The following is a 21,355-nucleotide window of genomic DNA, read 5'->3' on the forward strand; positions in this document are numbered from 1 at the left end:
ATATACACACCTGCCCACTCAGTCAGTAAAATTTACTAAAATTGCACCGATACCCGGAGGATTAGCACCGGCCTCAGGTAACCGCGTACTTGAGGCAATAATTTAATCAAATAATATCCTCTTGTTTAAAGTATTTACTCATTGATATCAGAGTATGAGCTCATTTTTAATGTATATCCTCCTGTCACGCTCTCTCTCTAGTTGCAATATCAACATAATTCTAAACAAATAGAACTTGAGGTTGTGATATATATATTAATCCCCGTGTCGGGGGGGACAGGAAGCCAGAGTGTATTTATACTCGTTTGGCTATTATCGAGCTTCCCCCCCCCCTACCCTTCCCAAGGCTGAATTGCAGACCCTACCCAGGATGCAACCCCACAACAAGCTGACTAACTCCTGAGTACCTACTCACTGCTAGGTGAACAGAGGCATTTGGTGAAAGGAAATGTGTCCCGCCCAATATTCGAACCAGGAATTCTCGGTTGTGCATCGAGAACGAGCCCTACTGTACTACGGGGACCCTCAATATGTTATGGAGTGGGAGCACGTCGCCAGGTACGGATGGATTGACTGGTCAGCTGGTTTAATCCAAGCTGGAAATATGATCAGGCAAACAGCCTGGTTTGCAGTCTCCGTGGTGTAGTGGTAAGACACTCGCCCGGCGTTCCGCGAGCGCTATGTCATGGGTTCGTATCCTGGCCGGGGAGGATTTACTGGGCGCAATTCCTTAACTGTAGCCTCTGTTTAACGCAACAGTAAAATGTGTACTTGGATGAAAAAACGATTCTTCGCGGCAGGGGATCGTATTCCAGGGACCATAGGATTAAGGACTTGCCCGAAACGCTACGCGTACTAGTGGCTGTACAAGAATGTAACAACTCTTGTATATATCTCAATGATATCTGGGAGAACTATTGATGGCGTGAGATAGGTTGATGATGGGAAATTGATTGATGCTGCGAGATGCATTGTTGAATTCAACCTATTTAAAAAAGGAAATTAATTAAAGATACGTATTGTTTTACAGGTGTGGATTGAGGAAAATGTTTGCAATAAAAACAAATAGAATTGGAAATTAATCAATGAGGCTTAAGAATGATCCTGGGAATGAAAGTGAGTGGATAGCCTGAGATACTCGTTAGTTACGCCTTGTACTAGCAAATACCTGCTAAACTAGGAACGTTGGGAAAATAGTGTATATCCACAGTGGTGTAACCTTGTGTCATTCTTTAGTGGTGTAACCTTATGTCTACTGTGATCTTGGATGATTCAACGTCCCTTCTTGGAACCTTTTTTTGGTCCAATATATCTTTCCTGGAACCCTTCTCTCTCTCTCTCTCTCTCTCTCTCTCTCTCTCTCTCTCTCTCTCACTCTCTCTCTCTCTCTCTCTCTCTCTCTCTCTCTCTCTCTCTCTCTCTCTCTCACTTTCACTCTCACTCTCACTCTCACTCTCACTCTCACTCTCACTCACTCTCACTCTCCCTTCCCCCTCCCCCAATCGTCTCAATTTTTCCGCACTTCGGCTAATCAGTTAGTCTCTTTTTATTCATTATTTTATATGTCCTATTTGCTATCTAGTCTCTACCTCTTCCTGTATTGTTTTATTCTTCTTCGTGAATTATTATTGTACTAACGTTATCATAGTGTTAAGTGGCGCTAACTAGCCAATCCAACTGATCAATATAAAGATATGTTCAGATACCTTACGGGTTGGGACTGAAATGGTTGTACGTGTTTCCCTAACTGATGCCTCTGTTCACCTAGCAGTAAATAGGTATTTAAGAACTAGTCAGCTTGTTGAGGTGTTGCATCCTGGGAAGAGTCAGAAGTTCGACTTTGGGGAGGGGGGGGGGGACCTTCATATAAGCTTAGCATGTATATATACATACTGCAGCTGCCTGTCCCGCCGACACAATGAATTGAATAAAATTTTGAATTTTGTTAATTGGTGGAAATTTTGTTTGAAAAAATTCTTAGGAATTTACATGTATACATTATACATGTATAATGCACCAGTTTACTACGTGTTATTTGAAGTGTTAATATTATTACCTGATTTTACCTGATTTTACCTGAGGGCCACTAACACTAGTGGCCTAGACGAGAACAGGAAGCCGGCGTCTTGTCCAAAGTCATGACAATACAGGACACTTTCTAGCTAATATTATTAAATAAATCGATAAATAAAACGATAAAATAACTTAGGTAGATAATTATTGTGAAAGTGGACAGCAAATATTTACAATAGTTTATGCTACGACGATTCTTTAAAGGAGCAGCAGTTTTTTAAGAGAAAACGTTTTGAATGGTAAACCAAAATAATTAAAATATATATTGTTCCCATCTCTTTTTGTACGTATATGTATGGGTATATTACATTAAGGGTAAAAATCCTTCGCCTCTTTTCTATCCTACATTGTGGCTTGTTGATCTTGAAGCTATTGGGCCCCCTTGTGTGGATTACATTGGACCTATTTAAAAAAGGTATTGATTAATATCATTCAGTTTTTTTTTGTTTTTTTTAGTATTTTAAAGATCTCGGTGAGATCTGCCATGTCGTATCTGGTTTATGTCCTGCCAGTCCTGATAGTTGACAGTTTATTGTTTGACAATGCTAGTTGATTGATGCTGATCGATGGGTTCGATTGACGGGCACTAGTTGGACGGTACTGGTTGATGGGTTTTGTCTGATGGACATTATAGTTAATGGGTGTTGACTGACTGGTTCTATTTGACAAATATTGGTTGACAGGAATTAGTTGACAGTTGACAGGTAGTGGAGTGCAACGAAGGCATGAGTGGGATAGTTAAGGCGGTAGGAATTGTGATAAAAAAAAAGTATAAAGGGAAAGAGAATGAGGAAGGGGGGAAAGAATCAAGGGAAAGAGAATGAGAAAAGGGAAAGAATAGTGCAAGGGAGAAATAGTAAATGAGGAAATAAATGGAGTAAAAGGTGAAATAGAGACGGAGATGCCTCACATACGCCTGCTTCCTCGACACTTCCCACGCTGTGGACGTTCATGTAAGCAGTTGTTGAACCTTGAACATTAATTCGTGAGGCTGGCAGATATACGTGTGTGTGTGTGTGTGTGTGTGTGTGTGTGTGTTTGTGTGTGTGTGTGTGTGTGTGTGTATGTGTGTGTGTGAGATGGCAGCACAAAAACATGCCACTTTTCAATACTGGTGTTTAGTAACTCTCAAAACCACTTCATTCGGCAAATCTCAAAGATATGTTTGGGCTTAAAATTTCTATGTCAGTTCCACTATCATCAATTTGGCTATCAACACCTAATGCTTGATTCATAGAGCTCACTAGATCAGGTTAAGTAAAGGACCCAGGCACAGGTACTCCACATACCTATAGTCTCAAGCACTGCATTGCACTATTTAGCATTGCGTTGCACAAGATGGCACTGCAATGCACTTCATTGTACCTGAATGCACTGCAATCCACTTCAATGCACTTTAATGTACTGCAGAGCACAGTGATGTACTATAATGAACTGAGACTCACCACAAAACATTACTTTATAGTGCGATATAATGCCTTTTAACACCGTACTATAATGCAATTTAATGTCCTGAACTGTACATTGTATAATAGTACATTGTAAATGCACTGCAGTGCGCCTTGCTCTATATTCCCTTGAAGAGTCGTTTTCCTCGTTAGGTTTTGGCAGTTGAGTATATCAGTTTAGTGGTAATGTGAACACTCGAGAGGACTGGCCGGATAATAGTCCAGGCCGGATAATGGTCCGGGCCGGATAATGGTCCGGGCCGGATAATGATCCGGGCCGGATAATGGTCCAGCACAAATCGATACATCATGACTTCCTTTCCATTAAGATGTGTGGGTTGGGTATCTCTTGTTATCATTTTTGTTATTAATATTTTTAATCAGTTGACAGGTTTTCTCTGGGCATATGTGCAGTAATATTATTGAGGTATTAATGCAAGTGGCTGTTATTAGATATTTTAATGAGTTATATACACGTATAATAAAGGATTTACATTATAATATATTATTCTAAATTATAAATAATGGGTTACAATCAATAATTAGATAGAATCACCATGGATGACTAGCGGATTGTTTGACTCTTTGGAGTCCTGATAGAATGGTTCTTCTGGGATATTCTTGTCCAAGATGAAGCCTTCCGCATAGGCCTGAATCAGGCCTACCTTAACCTTGAGGTTACCTTGAGGTGCTTCCGGGGCTTAGCGTCCCCGCGGCCCGGTCGTCGACCAGGCCTCCTGGTTGCTGGACTGCCTATGTTGAAGATTGTTTTTATTATGTTGGCAATTATTTGCGACCTGCCTGCAACGCGTTTATAGTGAGCATTCTTCCGTCTTCTACATCTCTTGAGATCAATGAAGCCGTCTCGCATCTCCTTGCACGAAGCTGCCACGTGCAAGCTTCGTGTAAGGAAGTTCAAGCTTCCTGAAGCCGTGAATGAAGCAGCAGTCTCATTCACTTGTTGCCATAGAGGGTAGAGAGTCTATAGTGTGGTGCTAGACACCACAGTCCAGTGTCTTGTCACCATATGCAAGCACTTTATCCCTCACTTTGTAAAGTAAATAAAGTTAAATTATATGTGGTCGGGAGTACTGATTCAAGGATAAAGTTGTTGTTTAGGACATAAATGCTAATCCCTGGTTGTGGCAGCAAGGATGGATTGAGGGCGTGCAAAGGTAGTCATATGTAGAGATATGATTGATTGATAAAGATTAAGCCACCCAAGAGGTGGCACGGGCATGAATAGCCCGTAAGTGGTGGCCCTTTTGAGCCATTACCAGTATCAAGAGCTGATACTGGAGATCTGTGGAGGCGCGACTGCACCCTGCGTGACGGGAGATGTCTCCCGGACCAAATGGTGACCAAATGGTCATAGAGATATGTGTTTAACGGGGTTTATATATGTGTCGACAATTACGAGAGAAGTGGATATAGGTGTAGAGAACATGAGGGAGTTAGGGGGTGTTGGATGAGGGGTGTAGAGAACATGTGATCATGTCTTGGTGAGTGTATAGAGCGAAGATGAGTGTGTACTCGTATGTTGTTGTTGTTGTTGTTAAAGATTCGCTACCAGGAACAAAAAGTTCCAAGTAGCACGGGCTATGGTGAGCCCGTAGTACTCGTATGGCTGTGTGTACGGAACAATGCACATTGTAACAAAGAAACTTACACAGGGCAATACAGAGTAGCGTAAAGTTATGGTGTGTAGTACACATGATCTTGTTTTATCCGTCCATTTGTCAGTCTAAACACACACACACACGCTGTCATCTAGGTGTATTCCACAACCTGTTTGATAAAGGGAAAAATATGATAATAATAACTGTGATAAATATGACAAAAAATTAGTAATTCTAACTAATAAACAATGATTACAAAATGGATTTATAAGCAAAGAAAATTTCTTTACTGACAGAACACCGGACTATAATATGCTCTCTCTCTCTCTCTCTCTCTCTCTCTCTCTCTCTCTCTCTCTCTCTCTCTCTCTCTCCCTCGCAATAAATAAATGTAAAGAAAATAGCTTACCACTTTGGGAAAGAAGGTTTACAGGTAGCCTTCTACCTGGCCCGTGTAGACCTAAATAAAACATAGAAAACGAGGTTCTAATATCAGAGAAAACTATCAATATTTGTTTACATGGGTGACTTAATTATTTAACAAAAATCATTCAAAATGACATATATTTTGAATAATTATTTAAAGGATTATAGCTTAGTTCTTTTTCTATATCTAGTTCAAGATTTACTCACCTCGCGACCATTCAGGGGCTGAGTCGGGCGGAAGTTGTCCATCATTGGCTGACCATCAGGGAAAATCAGCTGTCTGAACTCGTCCAACTATGAGAGAGATTATTATTTAACTGTTTTTCTCCTCGATGTTAATGTTTGTTTATATTTCCATTAGTGTAATTATTTTAATGTTAAAATGACGCCTCTTTACTGTTAGAATTATTTGTATATTGATTTTTATTAGTGGTAGAGATGATAGTGGTAAGATATATGGCACCTGAGCACTGGAGACGGTGATTGGTTGCTTGAAGACGGTCCAGATGACAGCTTCGGAGCAGCCTGGTGTAGTGAGGGAGCCGTCGTACCTGTAGAACGCCTCAACGTCGCGTGGAAGGAGGTCTTCTAGGGCAAAGGGGACAATGGTCGCGCTGGAATCTGTGAGGTGGTGGTGGTTGTGTTGTTAGTGGTTGTAATTGTGGTGATTATCGTTTAGTAAGCCCAACTACGCCTGCATAGTAGCATTCACAGTGGTCGTTACCAGTAATAATAGTATTGTTATCAGCAACAATAGCAGTTGTGGTTACACACAGAGATCACACTAACGTGATGCATCAAATGAACAAATCCACAAGGGCCATGACGAGGATTCGAACCTGCGTCCGGGAGCATTCCAGACACTGTTAAACCACTGTTGTGGTTAGCATTGTGGAAGTCAATATAGTTCTTGTAGGAATAGTCTTGGTAGTAATACAAATCGTGAAATTAAGATCATTAACAATAGTTACCGATGCTTAATGGTTTGAAGAGAATGGTGTCATTGCTATTACTATTGTCATCACTGTTATTAAGAGTACTGCTCCATCTATTGATCACTATTATTGCTGATTATATTACCAGTGACCACAGTATTGTACTTGATTGATGAGCTTTGTTCTGAGGTGGTGATCTATGTCCATTCTGGCATAGAAATGCCAGAATGTTGGGATCTTCTCTTTTCCCCTCTGTCCCTACCTCTTTCCCTCCCTCCCTGCTCTTAATCCCTCCTTCCTTCTCTCCCTCTATTCGTATTTCTCTCACCCTGACCATCCCCCTCCATCTCACTCACCCATTTAACTCATCCAGGCCTGTCCCTCGCTTCCTACTTCCTTTCCTCCTCCTTCCCTTCCCTCCTACTCACCGGGTTCCTTCACACTAGGCAGCCCCTTCACAAGCTTGTCCAGGTTCGGGTTGTCGCTCTGGCTGAGGTCGAGCAGAACGCCTAGCACCACCACTCCGTCAGGATACTTCACAGCCTCGTCCATACCCCCGTACTCCCGCTTGTAGTGGACCAAGTGGAGCTCGCTGGCCCACCTGGAGGACGGGTTGTGGTTAGCGAAGACCACAAGGCGCACCTTTGTGGTTGTGGTTAGCGAAGACTTGCCTTTCAAGCCGATCGAACCAGAATTCGATTCCTGGTAGAAAACGACTGGGTATAAGTTGCAGTAAAGTAAATAGGTACCTAACAGTAAATAGGTACCTGGGTGTTAGTCAGCTGTCACGGGCTGCTTCCTAGGGGTGGAGGCCTGGTCGAGGACCAGGCCGCGGGGACACTAAAGCCCCGAAATCATCTCAAGATGACCTCAAGAAGAAGTTACCTCACATCTAATTCCTCCTTTTCAACCAGAGGTATATAATACTACACCTGGGAGTTAGGTAACTGTTATGGGTAGCACCCTTGCAGAAAGTCAGTCGCTGAGTTATCGAGGGGCCCCCTCCATAAGCTTTACCTAAATTCAGACCCAGACAATGGGAGATTACGAAAATCCTCCTGAATATAGGAGTTCTACTCATCTGCTTCAGTCTGTCCAATCACCTCAACTAATCTACCGGGTGCCTGGCTTGTCCAATCCACTCACCTCACCCAATCTATGGTGTGCTCGGAGCCTCCGGTGAAGTCGTTGCTGCCCCAATGGAAATGAAATTGCGCGAAAACGTATTCCCCATACAGCCCCCCGCCATCGATGGACGCCTCCAAGTCCGATGACGACACTTGTGCTGTGAGGCCAGGAGAAAGAGAGAGAGAGAATTATCAGGGGAAAGCGCCAAGCCATTACGACTATATAGCACTTGGAAGGAGTCAGGATAAGGATCTGGGATGGGACGGGGGGAAGGAATGGTGCCCAACCCCTTGGACGGTCGGAAATTGAACGCCGACCTCCATGAAGCGAGACCGTCGCTCTACCGTCCAGCCCAAGTGATTCGACTGTGTGGCCAGGAGAATGAGGTAGTTATCTTAATTAGTAACAATATTGACGACAATTCCTACCTAAATGAATTTTACGGGCATTATTCATGTTGTAATATACTGGATGCTAACGTCCCCCTGAGTGGCCGGTCTTGCCTTACCTGAGTGGCCGGTCTTGCCTTACCTGAGTGGGCGGTGGTGCCGTACCTGAGTGGCCGGTGTTTGTGATGGTCATGGAGTCTGGTATAGTGGCGTAACCGTGAAATTTGAAAGGAGTAAAGGGCTCGTCTCCCAGGGCCGCCCAGGATTCGATGTTGATGGGAGACTGCCTGCTGCCCCCACACTCAGGGTAATGCTCGGCCCAGTGGCTGGGACCTGGTGATGGTGGGGGAGAAAAACAACGTGGCAGTTACAACATGTCCTCTTACAAAGAACGTCGTATTTCGCTGCTGCTAACTGATAATCATTTTGGTTTAGCTTTATTTTAAGAACGTAAAAGAATAACTTTTGTATGATAACATTAGTACAAAACTTATTCTAACTTGAGAATAAACATAATGATAAGAATTTGACAGTACCAAATTTACTGGTGCTAAATATACGTCAATTGATTAATACGAGCTGCATAAACACACATACAAATTAGACTAACGTGATATATATATATATATATATATATATATATATATATATATATATATATATATATATATATATATATATATATAAATATATATATATATATATATATATATATATATATATATATATATATATATATATATCAAAGAGAAAATCCACCAGAGGGCTGTGAGGTTCCTCACTCTCAGCCCTGGTGGATTTTTTTCATGGGTTGTAAACATGAAAGTTCAAAACGCTGTAGTGGGTCAGGTCTCCCACTGTCAGAGACGGAAAGCCTTGAGACGTTCTCCCTAGACCAAAAACAATCTTTCCCATCAGCTCTTTAAATGTATTCATTAATTTATATCTTGGTGTGGTGTTTTTCTGTGTGTGTTTCAGGAAAAAACTCTGGTATGTCTTGCATGGGTTTGAAGATGGGAAGCTGGGAAGAAATCAGTCTTAGATGTTGACGAATCCACACACTAGAAAATGAAGGGACGACGACGTTTCGGTCCGTCCTGGACCATTCTCAAGTCGATTGTGACTTGATCACAATCGACTTTGATCCAAATTGTCACTTGATTGACAATCGACTTGAAAATGGTCCAGGACGGACCGAAACGTCGTCGTCCCTTCATTGTCTAGTGTGTGAATTGGTCAACATATTTCAGCCACGTTATTGTGACTCCTCGCCTGTACTCTTTGATGTGTTCAGGTAATTTAGTTCTGCGATATCGACAACCTCTCCTCAGGAAGGAGAGCCACTCAATTGAAATTGAAATTGAAATAAGTTTATTGAGGTAAAATACACATAAAGGGATGAGGTAGCTCAAGCTATTCTCACCCCGTTCAGTACAACGTGTTAATACATACATAGACACACATCACAAGCAATAAACGTATTACCGAACATTCTAAGAGATAAACATATACATTTCCTCCTTTACACAAGTAAAGAGCCGCTCAAGGGAATAGATTGGAAACGTCTACATAATTGGTGCCATTATCTACTCTCATAATACAAGAGTCAGAGCTTTAGCTTTTTATCTTTCAGCTCACGTTTAGCCTTTCCGGTCTGTTCCATTAACATTTGTATTTCACCCACTCGGCTCATTACAGCGCTTCAGTACAGCTTCCTGACTGTATCATCAAACATCAGTGTAATATGGCAGTCAGTGAAGGGTCTCAGGGTCTTCCTGAACTGTATGTAGTCAAGATTTCTTGTAAAGTTTGCTGTCTTTATGATGACTTCCATGATATTATCCATGTTTAATGTTTCACTGCTGAAGACCAACTTGCCCCTAACTATTGTTTGCGACGCGCCATTGTAGCCAGACTCGCAGTTTTTGTACATTAAACGCCCAATATGACAAGCATTCCCGCCAAACTCGAGTGGTCATCATCTCTTGTTTGTTCTTTATGTTGATATCAATTCTCAAAACGTCCGTTTCCTGCATACTTCCATAACCACCGCGTTCAGGAACGCATACCCAAGGAAATGACACTAACGTGATATTTCATTCATTTAGATACAAGGAGACTCGAGTAACGTGAGTAGCGTGATAAATAACGCGTTAAATAACGTGATATATTTATGAGAAAATCCATGGAACAGGACTAGGGGGGAGGGGGGGTTCGAACCAAATCAGACCAGGTGCATCCTGTGTAACTCTTTGGAGATTGCAAGTTGCACTGTATCACTTACATCTGCACTTTACTGTATTTTCTATTGCAACAGGTTAAAGTTCTTTACCATATCTTTGAGTCGACTGTTAAGATGTTAAGACTCCTCCGATAATCCACTTAAAACCATTAATAACTGATATCTACTGAACTGACACAAACAACTTGGGGTTTATACAGTGGCAATGGTCTTGCGGTTTCCCTTCGCTAGAGGACCTACAAGCACCTCCTTTTGAATGGCCACAACAGAGAAATTTATCAATACGGGTGCAGTATTTTGAACTTGAACTTAGTTTAAGATCAGAATACTCAATAGTTGGGGTGCTGAAGGTACTGGGGAAGGAGCAAGGGAGCTGCGAGCCTCGTATGGATGGGTGACCGGTTGCTAATGGCCCCTCAAGTTCAAGTACGTTTATTGAGACAAGAAAGAAATACATCTCAAAGGGATAGAGTAGCTTAGGCTATTTCTACCCCTGGGCCGCATGTTTGACCCCCCCCCCCCCTAAGGGGTCAACGCCTAACCTTCCCCAAAATGCAACCTGTAACCGGTGCCACCTGACCTATCTACTGTGTGGTGAACAGAAGCATCACGTGTAGAGAAACGTCCCTAGCGTCTCGCCCGATCAGTGTTTTCTTTTTAATGTGGGACTTTATTAATGCTTGTATTTGAGTATTATGCAAAGTTATACCAACAATAACTTCATTTGCGTTACTTGCATGGTACCGGGTTAATGTATGTAATTTATTTTGTACAGAACGTACAAAATTGACTATTCTATTGAGGAGCAATGTCCACAGTCAAGGAAGTTGTAATGAAAGCAGTAACCTCACAGGAGGCAGCTAGATGCACAAGCCAGCTAATGGAAAGGAAAAGAGCTGTAGTAGTGGTAGGTGTCAAGGAACACCTACGACACGTACTCAGGCGTGTCGGTACGGAGGTGGGAGAAGGTGCTAAGCCTGTCAGACTGTATGTGACACTTGACAACTTACCAGTGTCGCCCTCGTAGCTCCAGTCTGAGGACGTTGGTGCTGGGTACCGCCCCTCTGAGTACCCTGCTGGGGGGAGAGAGAACTGTATCAGTTGTGTAACTCCAGTTCTGTAAGGTCGGGACAAGTTAGTGGTTGAAATCTTCCTAGGAGCTTTCATTGAGCAACTCATATACTTATCTTTCCTTGTGAGTGTGTCTGTGTGTCTGCGTGTCTGTGTCTGTGTCTGTGTGTCTTTCTGTCTGTCTCTGTCTCTGTCTCTGTCCGTGCGTGAGTATGGAGTCACTATGTTTGATTTAGTGACTAGCATGGAACTGGTACGGTATTCCTCGTGTATTTTGGAGTCGAAACAATGTGAGCGAAATTCTTACAAGCGTGACAAGGAGTGACAAGGATCTTACCAGCAACAACAGCCGCCCCCATCAAGAAGAGCAAGATGGAGAGGGCAGGTGAGAGCTTGTGTTGACTCTGCATACTGAGGGAGTGATGATACCTTGTGGAGTACGTCTTCTCTCTAATATATCTTTCTTAACTATGCCATCCCTCCAGCTCTTCCTTACCCCCCACTTCTCCTCCCTGATGCCCCCCTCCTCCTCCCCCCACATCCCCTCCCCAACTCACTCGACATACTTTTCAAGTCCTTGTAACAAGATTCTTCTGTAGTATTGAGGACAAAGAAAAAACTGTATCTTTTTAAATTAGAGATTCATCACAGTTCCCAAGTTCTCAGTCTTCAAGACTATCAGTATGTGAACGACACGTTGGCCCACTTTTTTCAATTGGATTATATAATTTTAAAACTTTGCTAAGTATTTTAAGATGGTTTAGTTGAGAGGATTCGTGCGGTAGAGGTTCTTTGCTTGTTCTACAGATCGGCGGTTTTTCCTGCCTTGATTGGATAAGTAAAAGGTGAATAGCATATTTCACCCTGGATAGTATTCGTGTCTTTACAAGTGCCGTCATTGTTTTGAGTACTCAGGGATTCGCAGAGAGGTTTACCCCCCATTTTTCGGTTTATAAATATATATATGTATATATATATATATATATATATATATATATATATATATATATATATATATATATATATATATACATATTTAACAATTAATAAAATAAAATATAGAGTACCACCTCTGGCTGGAAGAAGGGGGACCCATAGCCTAAGAGGAAACCACGCATAACGCATTAGAGGGAATGTTTAGATCCCCTCCAATACTTTTTCTGTGTCTTTCATATATATATATATATATATATATATATATATATATATATATATATATATATATATATATATGTATGTATATATATGTATATATATATATATATATATGTATATATATATATATATATATATATATATATATATATATATATATATATATATATATATATATATATATATATATATATAATATCGAGCCTTTCCTTTTGTCCTGGGCAATGTTCAGGGGTAAAGTATACTTGCTGGCTGATCAGTAGGCTATTATAGGAGCATAAATTAGACTCCAGAGGTTGATAGGCCTTAAGCCTTACACTAAGCCACACAGGTTTGACCAAACAGGTGGTGAGGTACTGACAACATTGTAGAGAAACACAAAGAGAAAAGTAGACTTTATTTGTAGTGAATTTTTTTCTCCTGGAAGAGCTTTATTAATCATGACCCTCGATTGATTGATTGATGAAGATTAAGCCACCCAAGAGGTGGCACGGGCATGAATAGCCCGTAAACCTGGCTTTACTCACTCACAATACTCACAAATAACACAAAAGTAGTGTTTTTAACGGGGCAGGAAAAAAGTGAGGGGTGAGGACAGGTGAGGTGACTGTGAGAATAATAAATGATTATCTGTTGACCTTTATTATGTAGTATTATTATGTATATAGTGTACTCACCTAGCAGCAGGTGAGTACACTGTATAGATAATAATAATACATCATGATCAACACATAATAATTTATTATTCTCACTATCACCGTATTCTTCTCAGTCACGGTGTATAGAACCTGCAATGTATCCTATTTATTTTTCTTCTTTGATGACGAATTTAGCCACCCTCAAGGTCATGAAGGCTTTTTATGGCTCCTGTGTGTGTGTGTGTGTGTGTGTGTGTGTGTGTGTGTGTGTGTGTGTGTGTGTGTGTGTGTGTGTGTGTGTGTGTGTGTGTGTGTGTTACAAGCGCTGTTTGATATTATCGACACCAGAGCATCGGAGATTTGGAACGTTTCACCTACGTTCACTTCGCCTTTAGCTTGTATCAACCTTCGCCTTTAGGTGGCAGAGCATTACAGGGTATATAATATACAACCCTGTGTAGTGGTGAGGATGTTCCTGTTGCTTGTGGAGCTTGCCACGACGGGGAGTTGTGATTGTAGTGGAGGCCTCGTCCACCCACTGGCTTTATTGTTGCTGATGGCTTGATTGATTGTTGTCTGTCCTCCCGGGAGAATGAGGCCCTCGTCGTTCTGGATCTGTTTGAACGTTTTTCTTGATGATCGTACAAAGGTATTAAACACCTTTGTACACCTAAAGAAAAAAGTGGCAATGAAAATCAAACATAAAAAAACAAAGTCAATCTTTTTTTGCTTACATAAAGTATGGTCGTAATCATTATAAAACGTAGCTTATTATAGTTATTAAGTGTTTGTTTGTATGTTTATTTTTTGGGCCGAAGCCTTTGGGTCATAATCTGGCTGTATGTGACATGGTACAGTTTTTTTTTTTCGTATGAACAGTTTTAGAGAAACACGTTCGAGCCATCTTCGTGTACTTCCACGAAACGGTTACCTGTTCAACACGTTCATAACACGTCTGTCACGAGCGGAAGGTCAAATTGTACACACAAGTGTTATGAACATAGATTGGATTAGGTTAGGTTGTGCTGGGTTAGCTTAGGTTGGATTATGTGGGGTTCGGTTGTGCTGGGTTAGCTTAGGTTGGATTAAGCTGGGTTAGGTTGGGTTGATTTTAATACAACAAAATAACCATTTGAAATGACCTGTTTCTGTCCACCTCATATTCCTGTAGTCTCTGTCTATCTTCATCTGTCTTGCTTCTACTCGTAATTTTTGCATCATCAGCAAACATTGAGAGGAATGAATCTATTCCCTCTGGAAGATCGTTTACATATATTAGAAACAGGATGGGTCCATGTACAGAGCCCTGTGAGACTCCGCTGGTGACATTTCGCCACTCTGATGTCTCACCCCTCACAGTTACTCGCTGTTTCCTGTTGTTTAGATACTCCCTTATCCACTGGAGCCCCTTACCTTTTACTCCTGTCTGTTTCTCCAACTTTTGTAACAGCCTCTTATGGGAAACTGTGTCAAAGGCTTTCTGGCCGTCTAAGAAAATGCATTCTGCTCTCTCTTTTCGTTCTTGCCTAATTTTTATCGCCTGGTATAGAATTATATTAAGCCTGTCAGGCACGATTTACCATCCACAAACCCATGCTGGCGGTGTGTTACAAAGCTCCTTTTCTCCAGATGATCTACGAGCCTTTTCCTCACGATCTTCTCCATCACCTTGCATGGTATACAAGTTAGGGAAACTGACCTGTAGTTCAGTGCCTCTTGGCTGTCACCCTTTTTGTATATTGGGACTACATTAGCTGTCTTCCAGCTTTCTGGTAGGTCTCCTGTTTCCAGTGACCTGTTACACACCAGAGAGAGTGGCACACTTAGTGCTTCTGCACCCCTCTTTGCATACTGTGTACTTCTCTCAAATGGACTGGACGGTTCAGGTCGACGTTCAATCCCCGACCGTCCAAGGGGTTGGGCACCATTCCTTTCCCCCGTCCCATCCCAAATCCTTATCATGACCCCTTGCCAGTGCTATATAGTCGTAATGGCTTCACGTTTTTCCCCTGAAAATTCCTTCCCCTTCCCTCCCTCTCAGATATTTTTGTTGATCTCTTTCTCTCTCTCTCTCTCTCTCTCTCTCTCTCTCTCTCTCTCTCTCTCTCTCTCTCTCTCTCTCTCTCTCTCTCTCTCTCTCTCTCTATCTATCTCTCTATCTCTCTCTCTCTCTCTCTCTCTCTCTCTCTCTCTCTCTCTCTCTCTCTCTCTCTCTCTCTCTCTATCTCTCTATCTCTCTCTCTCTCTCTATCTCTCTATCTCTCTCTCTCTCTCTCTCTCTCTCTCTCTCTCTCTCTCTCTCTCTCTCTCTCTCTCTCTCTCTCTCTCTCTATCTCTCTATCTCTCTCTCTCTCTCTCTCTCTCTCTCTCTCTCTCTCTCTCTCTCTCTCTCTCTCTCTCTCTCTCTCTCTCTCTCTCTCTCTCTCTCTCTCTCTCTCACCTTGCGACCATTCAATGGTTGCACTGGCCGGAAGTTGTCCACCATTGGCTCTCCATCTGGGAAGTTCAAGGTTCTAAACTGCTTCAGCTGTGGCGAAAATTGCATTAATTGGTATTAATATTTGAGTTATTACCTTCGTTGTTGCTTTATTTTGTTATTTTATTAATTTTCATTGTAATTATTTTGTAATTAATATTTATATTCAGTATTATTTTGACATTAATTAAGAATGTTGTCATATCATATTATGATTAATTATATTATTTGATCTGGTAATAGCACTACTATTCTCAGTCTTTATTAATATTTTATTAAAAAATTTCATTACTTGTTACACAAAGAGGAACGCGATTTGCATAAATCACTTTCGAATGAAGCCTCTAATGCTCGAACTGAAGCTTCTCTGTTCAGTCCCCCGTAGCAGTGCAGGAATGCTAAATATTTACTTGATAACCATTCGTGTTATCTTCTTCTTCTTGAGGTTATCTTGAGATGATTTCGGGGCTTTTTTAGTGTCCCCGCGGCCCGGTCCTCGACCAGGCCTCCACCCCCAGGAAGCAGCCCGTGACAGCTGACTAACACCCAGGTACCTATTTTTTACTGCTAGGTAACAGGGGCACAGGGTGAAAGAGACTTTTGCCCATTGTTTCTCGCCTGCGCCTGGGATCGAACCCAGGACCACAGGATCACAAGTCCAGTGTGCTGTCCGCTCGGCCGACCGGTTCCCTTAAGTGTTAAGTGTTAAGGGAACATTTATCTGGTCACAAAACACACCTCTTGTGGTAACCAGATTACATACTAGAAAGTGAAGGGACGACGACGTTTCAAAATCGACTTGAGAATGGTTCAGGACGGAGCGAAACGTCGTCGTCCCTTCACCTTCTAGTGTGTGGTCTGGTCAACATACTTCAGCCACGTTATTGCGACTCATCGCCTACGTAAGGTGATGCACATTCCTATGTAGACATACATATTTCTTAGTGCAGTTTACTGTGTTCTATTTTTCCCATTCCTAGGAGAGAGTTCATTAACCTTTACGTTTGATATATAAATCGACGGGATATATTCCTAGTTAATAACGTCTTAACTTATAACGTATATCCTACTTGACAAACCAGGCTGTAATTCATACGTCAGACTGCGAGCAGCCGCGTCCAACAGCCTAGTTGACCCGACCATCAACCACTAGGCCTGGTCAGAGACCGGGCCTCGGGGATTTTGGCCGGAATCAACTCAAGGTTATACTCGAACAGTATATTCAGTGCCTGAGTGAGATAGCCATCTTCTGAATCTTTTTTATTTTTGGGGGGTGTATCGTTACCAAGTTACTATCTCCATAGACATATCTGTTCCCAGAGCATCGTTAATATGCGTTGGTGTTGTTATTGCTGTTCGTTGCCAAGAGTAAGATAGTACCTGAGCACTGGAGACGGTGATTGGATGCTTGAAGACGGTCCAGATGACAGCTTCAGCGCAGCCAGGTGTAGTGAGGGAGCCGTCGTACCTGTAGAACTTATCAACGTTGCCTGGAAGGACGTCTTGTAACGCGAAGGTAGCGATGCTGGCGGTGGAACCTGTGTGTGTTGGTAGTTGTAGTGTTGTAGATGTTATCTTGGTAGTGGTAGCGGCTGTTGTGGTTGTATTATTGGTTATCGTAGCAGGGATGACTTTAGTGGTAGTGGTGATCGGAGTAGCATGAGGAGTATGAAGGGTAGATAGTAGCAGTGTTTTTTACTGGAGGAATTGTTGATAGAAGTGTCTGTAATAGTGTCAGTGATGGTTGTAATTGTGATAACTACCTACTAGCAGTAATGGCAGCAGTAGCCGGTGCTGGTGACGTTGTTATCCTACTAGGGATTGCGTTACTAATAACGGTAGCATGAGTATCAGGACTAGGGGTAATTTAGGTGTTTTCAGTGGTTAAGGACGTCAAGAGACAAGTGATTAAAAAACAATAATAATATTATTTTTGTCGCTGACATTCCTTCTCCCCCCCCCCCTTTCTCTCTCTCTCTCTCTCTCTCTCTCTCTCTCTCTCTCTCTCTCTCTCTCTCTCTCTCTCTCTCTCTCTCTCTCTCTCTCTCTCTCTCTCTCTCTCACTCTTCCCTAATCTCTCCCTTCCCTGACTAATCTCCTCACCTCGTCTATCTCTCTGATCATCCACCGGATTCTCTCACTTTCTCTCCCCCCCACCCTCACTTACCGAGTTCTCTCACTCCCCCTCTCACTCATGGGGGTTCCGTCACTCCTTCACTTACCGAGTTCTCTCACTCCCCCTCTCACTCATGGGGGTTCCGTCACTCCCTCACTTACCGAGTTCTCTCACTCCCCCTCTCGCTCATGGGGGTTCCGTCACTCCCTCACTTACCGGGTTCCCTCACTCCCCCTCTCACTCATGGGGGTTCCGTCACTCCCTCACTTACCGAGTTCTCTCACTCCCCCTCTCGCTCATGGGGGTTCCGTCACTCCCTCACTTACCGAGTTCTCTCACTCCCCCTCTCACTCATGGGGGTTCCTTCACTCTCTCACTCACCGGGTTCCCTCACTCCCTCACTCACCGGGTTCCGTCACGTCAGCCAGTCCGGCCACGACCTTGTCGAGGTTCGTGTTGTCTTGCGTGTGATGTTGGAGCATCACCCCCAACACAGCCAGACCGTCCGGATGGTTAAGGGCCTCCTGTACACTGCCGTACTCACCCTTGAAGTGCACCAGGTGGAGCTCGCTGCTCGACCTGGAGGAGAGGTCGATGGAGGAAATGTGGTTATGGATTGGGGTAGAGGTTGATGGTGGCAGTGGGGGGTTAATGGTGGGAATTGTGATGTTTGTTTACTTTCTATCACCTTGAGGTTACCTTGAGGTTATCTTGAGATGATTTCGAGGCTTTTTAGTGTCCCCGCGGCCCGATCCTCGACCAGGCCTCCACCCCTAGGAAGCAGCCCCTGACAGCTGACTAACACCCAGGTACCTATTTTACTGCTAGGTAACAGGGGCATAGGGTGAAAGAAACTCTGCCCATTGTTTCTCGCCGGAGCCTGGGATCGAACTCAGGACCACAGGATCACAAGTCCAGTGTGCTGTCCGCTCGGCCGACCAGCTCCCCCGATGTGGGCGTTTGTTTAAAACGCTAAACAGCATTTTAGTCTGTCTTCCATGGGTAGGGTTAGAGTTCTTTGACCTTTATATTGCTTAGTGCTAGAGGAATTGTTGAGAGAAGTGCTTGTAATAGTGTCTGTGATGGTCGTAATTGTTGGTGTACACTCGTCTAGAGAAGATGGCTGGCTTTAACAATGGCAATTGGCTGTTTAGGATTGGCGATAAAGTCTAGGTTTCATGTGGGTCAATGGTGGTTGGTGTTGACGCTGGAGGTAAACAAATGTCTACGAATGTTAGTGGTAATCTTTTTTTTTCACGTAGGTGGGTACAGGAACAGAAGACTGCTGACTCCTGTTAGCATGCTGAGAGCTTCTCCTTCCCACAGCTCATGGTGAGCCTTACCCACTAGTGGCCCTGGAATACGACCCGCCAATCGTTTAACAACCAGGTACCCAATCATTGGCTGGGTGTACAGAGGCCTACAGTTAAGGATTGGCGCCTAGTCGATCCTCCCCAACCAGGATACGAATCTAAGCCAAATCGCTCGAGAAGTGCTGGGCGCGTATGGTACCACTTTTTATGGCATTTTGCAAACAATAAAATGTAATCTACTCGAGACACTTCTGTTAGTGCGGTTTCGAAACCTTGTGTTAGATACGTCTAAAACTATCTCACTTAATGTCTAATTCTGGTTTATAATTCACATAATAACATTGACGTCAAATCGTCAACTAGAGACCCCGAATAGAAAACGCATTGATCGATATTATACACCCCGTAGCCCGTAGTGATATTATACACCCCGTAGCCCGTAGTGATATTATACACCCCGTAGCCCGTAGTGATATTATACACCCCGTAGCGATGCAATACATCTTAGTAAAGGACAGCTCTTAGTGAGTCTTCATACATAATACGCATGCTTATAAAAAGTATGTATTTCTCGCCCTCGCAACACGTGTGTGTGTGTGTGTGTTCTGGTCCTGTCGACTATACCTACCCCTGCCCGTCAACGAGGTGTTCCGATCCCTCTACGAGGTGTTCCGATCCCTCCTCGAGGTCGGCCTTGCCCCAGTGCAGGTGGAACTGGGAGAATATATATTCACCACTCAACTCCCCTCCACTGATGGATGCTACCAGGTCCGGTGACGACACTTGTACTGGAAAAATAATAATTGACTTTTGACTCGTTTGGTCAAGCACGCAAGATACGCCAAAGCCCAACTGGTTCCAACGATGCTGCGTGTGTGTGTGTGTGTGTCACTGTACCTGAGTGGCCGTTGTTGGTGATGGTCATGGTGTCGGGGACATGGTCGTAGTTGTGGAAGCGAAGACTGGGCCAGGGTTTGTTTCCTAGGGCATCCTTGGAGGTGATGTTGATGGGAGACTGCCTGGAGCCCCCGCACGCCGGGTAGTGGTCGGCCCAGTGGTCGGGACCTGTGGAATGACGTTGCTTTTGTACATTGACACAGCTGTCACGGAAATTTAGCAGGTATCCACTCTGGTGGTTGGTAAACAGTGTCACTCATCACCTGTGAGGGTTGCATCATGTAATTCAACAATCTTTAGTAGTAACGTAATTATCAAAGACATTGGTGGAATGACGCTATTACTTTCCCCTTTGCCCCCTTGTCTCTCTCTCTCTCGCTCTCGCTCTCTCTCTCTCTCTCCCCACCCCTCACCCTCCAAGCAGCTCCTGACCTCCCTACACGGTGTCACAAAGTCAGTGTAACAATGAACTGAGCACAACTTACCATGTTCGCCCTGGCTGTAGTCCCAGTCTGAAGAGCCTGTGGGAGGAGAAGAAGAAGGATCTGTAGAGGTAGATCTCGTCACTATAGAAACATAGAGCCTCAGTGGCTTCCATGTGTCAAATTAAACTCGAGTAGAAACTGGTAGCTTCAACTAAATTTAGCTTGATCGTTTTTTTATGTTGTATGTTCATTATCTCATTGTATGTGTGTGTACGAATTGTAAATGTAATATGAGAGGTGCGGAGGTGGTGGTGGTGGTGTGATCTTGAGGTGTTGGAACATCAAGACGAAGGAAGAGAGGACCTCACCAGCCACGGCGGCCGCCAGCAGCAGCAGCACCAGCATGCGAGACGAGCGCCTGGGCTGACCCTCCATACTGTGTCAGTGAACCAATGTGAGGATACACCTTACACCACTGAATATATCCCTCTCCCTCCCTCCGTCCCACACTCTCTCTCTCTCTCTCTCTCTCTCTCTCTCTCTCTCTCTCTCTCTCTCTCTCTCTCTCTCTCTCTCTCTCTCTCTCTCTCTCTCTCTCTCTCTCTCTCTCTCTCTCTCTATTTATATCCACCTAGTCGGAGTTCTTTCTAGATTCACAGTCTGGAACTCCGGGTTAGAATCCCGGCCGAGACAGAAATGGTTGGGTGCGTTTCCTATCACCTAATGACTCTCTTCACCTAGCAGTAAATTGGCACTTAGGAGTTAATCATTCGGCTTGATGTCGGGGGAAGGGGGGGGTTACCTCCCGAGGAGGGGTCAGTAACTCGACCTAGAGGGAGGACCTTGATGTATATATATATATGCCCTGGCTGCCTGTCCCTTAACAAAATGATTTATTATTATGATGTAAACTACGCTTGAAAGAGTCCAGCGATGCCAGAGTGCTTGCCTAAGAGTGCGTACTTAAGTGTGGCCATGGAGGAGTGACATCTAGCTCCGGGTCC

General features: G+C 43.4%; 2 protein-coding genes across 3 annotated transcripts; both read right to left on the reverse strand.

The window, feature by feature from the left end:
- Positions 1–3,965: 3,965 nt before the first annotated feature.
- On the reverse strand, positions 3,966–11,804 carry LOC123766278 (carbonic anhydrase 2). 2 transcript variants are annotated; one of them, XM_069321208.1, is made up of 9 exons: positions 11,669–11,804; positions 11,271–11,336; positions 8,184–8,351; positions 7,648–7,786; positions 6,930–7,102; positions 6,030–6,187; positions 5,774–5,860; positions 5,550–5,600; positions 3,966–5,309 (listed from the first exon to the last, which is right to left on the reverse strand). In XM_069321208.1, the coding sequence occupies exons 1-8, from the start codon at positions 11,739–11,741 to the stop codon at positions 5,568–5,570; spliced, it is 897 nt and encodes a 298-aa protein (XP_069177309.1). In that variant the 5' UTR covers positions 11,742–11,804; the 3' UTR covers positions 3,966–5,309; positions 5,550–5,567. The 2 variants fall into 2 exon arrangements, with proteins under 2 accessions (XP_069177309.1, XP_045611305.2); XM_045755349.2 differs by having other exon boundaries at positions 11,271–11,333; positions 11,669–11,792.
- Positions 11,805–12,869: 1,065 nt separating this feature from the next.
- On the reverse strand, positions 12,870–20,830 carry LOC138349838 (carbonic anhydrase-like). Its single transcript, XM_069321210.1, has 8 exons — positions 20,720–20,830; positions 20,412–20,447; positions 19,927–20,094; positions 19,658–19,817; positions 18,123–18,295; positions 16,981–17,138; positions 15,565–15,651; positions 12,870–13,794 (listed from the first exon to the last, which is right to left on the reverse strand). Exons 1-8 carry the CDS (start codon positions 20,784–20,786, stop codon positions 13,777–13,779), a joined length of 867 nt encoding a protein of 288 aa, XP_069177311.1. The 5' UTR covers positions 20,787–20,830; the 3' UTR covers positions 12,870–13,776.
- Between the last annotated feature and the right edge of the window lie 525 nt (positions 20,831–21,355).

The sequence above is a fragment of the Procambarus clarkii genome, chromosome 9 (genome assembly GCF_040958095.1).
Source record: "Procambarus clarkii isolate CNS0578487 chromosome 9, FALCON_Pclarkii_2.0, whole genome shotgun sequence".
Lineage (NCBI taxonomy): Eukaryota > Metazoa > Arthropoda > Malacostraca > Decapoda > Cambaridae > Procambarus > Procambarus clarkii.

Coding starts and splice junctions, on each gene's coding strand:
- LOC123766278 (XM_069321208.1), bottom strand. CDS start 11,741: ATGCAGAGTCAACACAAGCTCTCACCTGCCCTCTCCATCTTGCTCTTC. Junction 6,188..6,929: donor GCCTAGTGTGAAGGAACCCG/GTGAGTAGGAGG, acceptor ACCACCTCACAG/ATTCCAGCGCGACCATTGTC. Junction 5,601..5,773: donor AGCCCCTGAATGGTCGCGAG/GTGAGTAAATCT, acceptor TGTTTTATTTAG/GTCTACACGGGCCAGGTAGA.
- LOC138349838 (XM_069321210.1), bottom strand. CDS start 20,786: ATGGAGGGTCAGCCCAGGCGCTCGTCTCGCATGCTGGTGCTGCTGCTG. Junction 20,095..20,411: donor CTACAGCCAGGGCGAACATG/GTAAGTTGTGCT, acceptor GTCATTCCACAG/GTCCCGACCACTGGGCCGAC. Junction 17,139..18,122: donor GGCTGACGTGACGGAACCCG/GTGAGTGAGGGA, acceptor CAACACACACAG/GTTCCACCGCCAGCATCGCT.